The following is a 6,108-nucleotide window of genomic DNA, read 5'->3' on the forward strand; positions in this document are numbered from 1 at the left end:
ATGTAGGCTGCCACTGATATTGTGTTCCCTTCAGTGCAAATGAAAACCCAGAGAATTAATCCAAAGGGAGTTTTCTCACCCTCTGTGTACAGTCAGGATGTTTTAAAGACTGTCACTATGGAGAACCTGAGATCACACCACGAGAAGCTGATCACTTCTCACAGGAGAGCCATGATCAGTGAGAGAAAAGAAACAAAACAGCATATTTTTTCTGCAGTTACAAATCAGACTCCGGCATATCAGGCATGTCTGCCATCAGGTACCCAATACCATAACGTCCATTTGGAGCAGTGTCCAGAGTTGGTGATCCAGTCTGTTTTCGATATATGTTTTTGCCAAAATTTGGAGACGGCACTTCACTTGGACTCTTCCCATGAATCAGACTTGTATTATCTCCCTCCAGATTAACAGGTTCCTTTATTATCCGGCCTCTTTTGTAGGATACAGATGCCAAACTACCAGAGCTGTCATCGATAAGGTTGCAACGGCGCACCATGAAGACTATTGGGACCGGCAGTATGGCCAATACCATCAGCGATATACAGACAATCATTCCCCATGTTGGATAGCTGTGGAATTCTTCCATAGCCTGAGCAACCCAAAACAAAAAAAAACTATTAATACATCTTTACTTTAAAAAGAGCAAACCTGCAGTCCTCACCAAGGCCTGCAATTTTCTAAGACATACTCATATTTTTGTCACCTTGCACTCACAAAGTGGGTGCTCCTACAGATTTAAAATTTGAACAATCATGGAGATACAGGATTGCTATCTTTCTGCCAGCGAGCAGGACCAAAAGTCTGTCCCATAGTTTCTGAGATGCTCAGAGCACTCTAGCAGAACCCAAATCAGGATTTTCACATTAGACCTTCTGCTACATTTGCCTGTAGTCACTCCCTGACACTTTAAAGGATGTTCAGAACAGACACATGTGCAGTACTGTCTGTAACTATGCCTGCAAGGCGAACTCAGTCCTTGTTCTCTAGGCTAGTAGCTAGTCGGGAGAGGGACTCTGATCACCCTGTGGAACTGTTCCACTTTGTGAAAACTTCATGTAAACTGTAACACATTTAGGGGGACAGTGACTGCACCTCACACCTCTACTGCATCCATGAATCACTGACCAACAGACTCAGTTTGCCTTGTAGCTCAGTGAACATTTAATTTTATACATGGAATTGAACAGTCTGTTTGATATTCTAAAGTATTTCTCGTTCTGATTTTTGAGGGCAGGACTCAAACATAACTAGAGTGTTTTTCTGAGAATCCCAAGAAAGTAGTAGTGGTTGTCTGGTTAGAGGCAAGTTATAGTAAAGCCTATAGTAAAGTCAACCTCTTCTATTTATACTTTACCTGTCTCTGCTGTTAATTTTTTTTTCCACTAGCTAATTTGGACAACTGTTCACTCAGAAGATTCATTTCTCTGACATTTTAAGCTCCCTATATTTTGTATGACAAGCCTGTAGAAACAGCTAAGGGCTGATGAGCAGATAGCAGAACTCTTAGGAGTTACCTTGACAGAATCTCTTTTTGGACCTTACACGCAGCACAAATTCAGCAGATCACACAAGTTGTTTTTAAAAATTATATGTTGCTATCAGAGTCAGGTTTTAAAGTAGCTGTGACCCACAACACGATATATGTTCCCAAAGGGGAAAATTTATAACATGGCTAATCTCAGTATTTCATGCTCTGATATTTGAAATTATTTATTCAAGTATTTTCTGCAGTAAAATAAAATTTAATAAAAGTGAACAACCTCTGCCACATTTAAGAATTACTTCAACAAACTAAAAGTCACAAAAAGCAAAAAGGTTCATGTTGAGTAGTTATATTTTAAACCAGAACTATGCTAAAATTAAAAACTGGTTGGTTTTACATTAATGTTACTTTAGGTAAAAACAACAATGTCATTATTTATACTGATTTTGAAATTTTAATTGCAGATTTTTTGTCTTTTCCTGTACTTGAAATATTTCAGATAAAATTATTATGATGGTGATGGCACCTGTTATATACCTACCGTATCTTCAATCCAAGCATTGTAGCCAGGAGGACTTAATCCCATTTGGACAATGCTAGCTACCAGCAAACATAACAATACAAAGGGTGAAACATACTTCCACATGTAATAATAATACTGGCTTGGAGAAAACCCAAGCATATCTTTCAGATCCTCCATAAATCTGTGAAGGGAATAAAAGGTGGTTGTTAGTGCGTACGCTGAGATTTCCAGTACTGTAATTGATACACAGTCAATTTGAGGCAACTAATTTAAGGGAACAGACACACTGAAAAAATGAATGTATAGAAATGGCTGCAGTTTAGATTACTTGATGGGCTCAGAAATACATCTTGTATTACTAGTTCAGAACAGATGAACAGAAGGAATCACTACCCACTGCAGTGACTTAGTAAACTGCTTGCTGGACTGGACTGTACTGTAAAGAGATTTAAACTCACCTTTCTTTTACAAGATTCTTTTTTACATCTTCTTATATTCTCTGCTGGGTTGTTTACTGAGGCATGTGTCATTACTTTTAAGGACATATAAAACCAGCATGTCTTACAGATTCTGGAAAATTAATTTCGAAACCACATGGTTTCTGCAGTGTAAAAAATAATTTTATGCGTAAGCTATGATTTGCATCATGTAACTTGGTGAAATAAAACTTTGTGAACTTTTAAATCTGCCTCCTTGTGCCTCAAAATTGCAAGTCCTATTTTTGTATTCTTGACGGAGAAGTACATGGTTCCAGAGCCAGCAGAAAAAAGAGAGAATATTTTTAGAATTAATTCTTTTGGAGTGTGCACAAGCACTGATTCTGTTTTAACTCCCTCGTGGTCTGACTCCATTTTGAAATGTGCATCTTAAAAAAAGCTATAATAGCAATAAATATGTTTTCAAAGCAGTTACACATGTGAAGCTACACTCACATAAACTCTCAAGATTTCTTTTGTACTGCACAGTCTGGGGTAGTCTATCTTTTGTTTACGCTGCAATGAAACACATCGTTAAAAAGAAGCTGAATTTACAAATGGTCTGTGCCCCCTACAGATAGCCTTTTCTTTCTGGGATCTCCAGTTCCTCATCCAATTTAAACATAAACCTATTGTCTTCCCTTTAAAATTTTTCAACATCTCCATCCTAATTACCCTCTTTTAAAAGCTACCAAGCTCCTTTAGCACTGATTCCAGTGTTTATCTCCCACTTAGATTTTCAAACAGGTGTATTGTATTCAAACAATTCAACAATTCAAACAATTCAAACAATTCTGTGTACTGTATTCAAACAGTAAACAGAAGTACTGCCCCTCAGCTAAGGGTGATGTATCCGCCAAATACCTCTGATTCTATTTCCGCAGAAGTTTTGTTTCCTGTGAAGTCTACACAGATCTTGATAGTTCATGATGTCAACCAATAATATTTAACATTTTATGCCTAGGCCTCAGGGAGCCACTTGTTATCTTTTCTTCTATCCTTTGGCTGTAATCCCTTGAGTTGCAATAGGTTTTTTCCTATGTGATCAAAGACAACGTGTCTAAGACAACATACACATGGATCTTTACCTCTGTGTATGACCCTTTTGGTTCTACCACAACCAATCACAACCTGAAGTTGTCAATTCTGACAGTTTTTGCAAAGAGGAACGCTAGGTTCCTCAAGAAAAATATTCTGGAGAAATATACATCAGAAGAAATACTAAGAATACTGCAGAGGGAGGTTCAGATGGCTGTTACGAATGGGAAATCTGGCTGTTAACTTTTCACTATATTCTGTCAGAACCCCTTCTGAAAACACGAATCAACTGCACCCTGATTCAGAAGTGAAGTATTATTTTAGATACTCCTAAACAACAGCTTCCTCACAGGTAAGTTGCTGACTTCTGGGATGTCTACCTCCCTTCACACTGGAACTCCATCTGACTGGACATTACCGACCTGATACCCAGGTCATCTGTTTCATCTTTTGTTTGCATGTGTAGAGACATCTACACAGTGTTTTCATGTCTATGTAATCACTTACAGGATTATACATGTGGCCCAAGTGGGAATTCTTCCTTAATGAGTAAGTGGACCAGGCACTACTTGCGTAGACCAGAATCAGTGTCTGGAAACAATAAAATTAAATTGTCTTATTATAGTTTTATTTCATTATGGTAAGGGACTGCCTGATTACTCAGATCGAACAAGTGAAAAGTCAAATGAAAATCCACCCGTTCTATGTCACCCTTTGTGCATGCAAAGGAATCACAGATGTTTGAATTACTTCAGCATGCTCGTATAGCATAATCTGTTTTATCTGTGGATGGCATGAGTTATTTTTGATACAAACTCTTCTATCCCTTAAAAGTGGGGCACACATTGATCTCTCTTAGTGAACACATTCTTGTGATTTCTGTTATAAGACATGAAACAATCAGAAGAACTTGATGGTCTTTTCTCTTTAGCCACCACAGACAGAAAGTCACTTAATTTCATTGTCAACTGTGCTGCTTCCAAGTAAACTTAGACCCTATTCTTTGCTATCACTTCCTCTAATTACCCTATCACAGCTAATACGAGGAACAATTATTGCTACAACACCCCAAATTAAATCAAGTTCATAAACTGAAACTGTCTTATTGCTGCTTCCATTAGAGTTTTCTTTCTTCCTGTCCCAGGTTGCCTGAAATACTGCAGACCGGTTCAGAATACTCATCTTCATCTACTATTTAGACCATGGTTATTACTTCTTTAAATCTTTCTCTTGCTGTCTTAATTCTATATAAATCCCTCATGCTTACATATCCACCATCCTCCTTTAACTCTCTAATTTTGCCTCTTTCCCCTCCTCTCTGGATCTGTTACAATTGCTTATTTGGGATTCACTACACTGTCCTGATGCAGTATCTTGCTCCAAACCTGTTCTTAAAAACACACTGGATTTACATGCAGATTGACCCACTTTCTATTTACCTGCATCCATGTCTACATTGCAAAAACTTTGCACTATGTAATTAAGATAATAATAATTATTGCAGTGAAAACTGCTGATATGGAGAGGAAAATACATTTCTTTCACTTACTTGTCTATTCCATAAATTCGGGTGACTGCAATATTCTCCAAAATGACCACAATAAGCAGGGGAAGAGTAGCTGAATAGTCATCAAACATCGTCACAAAATAATTTCCAGAGCGCTGCACAAAGATCAGGCCAATAAAAAATGCTACCAAGCAGCAGATGACTGGAATAAAGGACAAAAATGTGAGCTTTAATTATAACAACATTCCATAGGAAAAGAGGAAATAGAGTTCAAAACAGCAAAGACATATTTTAACATGTTATTTCACATAAAATGTGCAGTATTTTTCTTTTTTGGGGGGTTTTAAAAATTAAGAATATTAGGAATCCTACCCATTTCCTACATAACAGAAGAGTAATGAAATTGGAATTGTCACATTACAGCAGCCCAGATTAAGGAGCAGAGATTAATCAAGCGAGCATTTCTCATAAAACATTTAACCTAATGTGAATGCAAGGCTAAAATAAACAGAACTGGTTAGCTAAACATCATACCTCATGTTATTTGATCACTAGATCACTTTTTGGAATTTAGAAGTGAAAAGAACCAGTTTCAGACCAAAAAATAAACTGGTTGAATAGGCTCCCCCTAGATCATTCACAGTACGAACTTCCATTAGGATCTATCTAACTGTATTTGTGCACTACGCAACAACACTTCTGTCTCTTGTTTAAGGACAACTTGTGACACACTTCTTGAATGCTTGACCCTGCATAATGCACCTCAATATGATATTTTCCTACTAAATCCATTGAGAATAGGATTCAGTGCTTACATAACCATAAAAGAAGGTGAATTTCAATTAATTAATAGAATCATAGAACAATTCGGGTTGGAAGGGACCATAAAGATCATCTAGTTCCAACCCCCTGCCATGGGCAGGAACACCTTCCACTAGACCAGGTTGCTCAAAGCCTCATCCAGCCTGGCCTTGAACACTTCCAGGGATGGGGCATCCCCAGCTTCTCTGGGCAACCTGTTCCAGTGCCTCACCACCCACTCCAGGAAGAATTTCTTCCTGATACCTAATCTAAATCTCCC

The 6,108-nt window shown here is 37.9% G+C and overlaps 1 protein-coding gene across 1 annotated transcript in view; it reads right to left on the minus strand.

Moving 5' to 3' along the window:
* Nucleotides 1-217: 217 nt before the first annotated feature.
* Nucleotides 218-6,108, minus strand: part of LOC104514293 (sodium-dependent neutral amino acid transporter B(0)AT2-like) — a 6,669-nt gene continuing 778 nt past the window's right edge. Inside the window, exons 2-4 of the mRNA XM_010157923.1 lie at nucleotides 5,070-5,229; nucleotides 2,025-2,187; nucleotides 218-589 (exon numbers count right to left, since the gene is read on the minus strand). Coding sequence (XP_010156225.1) covers nucleotides 218-589; nucleotides 2,025-2,187; nucleotides 5,070-5,229 — 695 coding nt within the window. The remainder of the gene's footprint in view (nucleotides 590-2,024; nucleotides 2,188-5,069; nucleotides 5,230-6,108) is intronic.

Source organism: Eurypyga helias, unplaced genomic scaffold (genome assembly GCF_000690775.1).
Source record: "Eurypyga helias isolate BGI_N326 unplaced genomic scaffold, ASM69077v1 scaffold12598, whole genome shotgun sequence".
NCBI lineage: Eukaryota > Metazoa > Chordata > Aves > Eurypygiformes > Eurypygidae > Eurypyga > Eurypyga helias.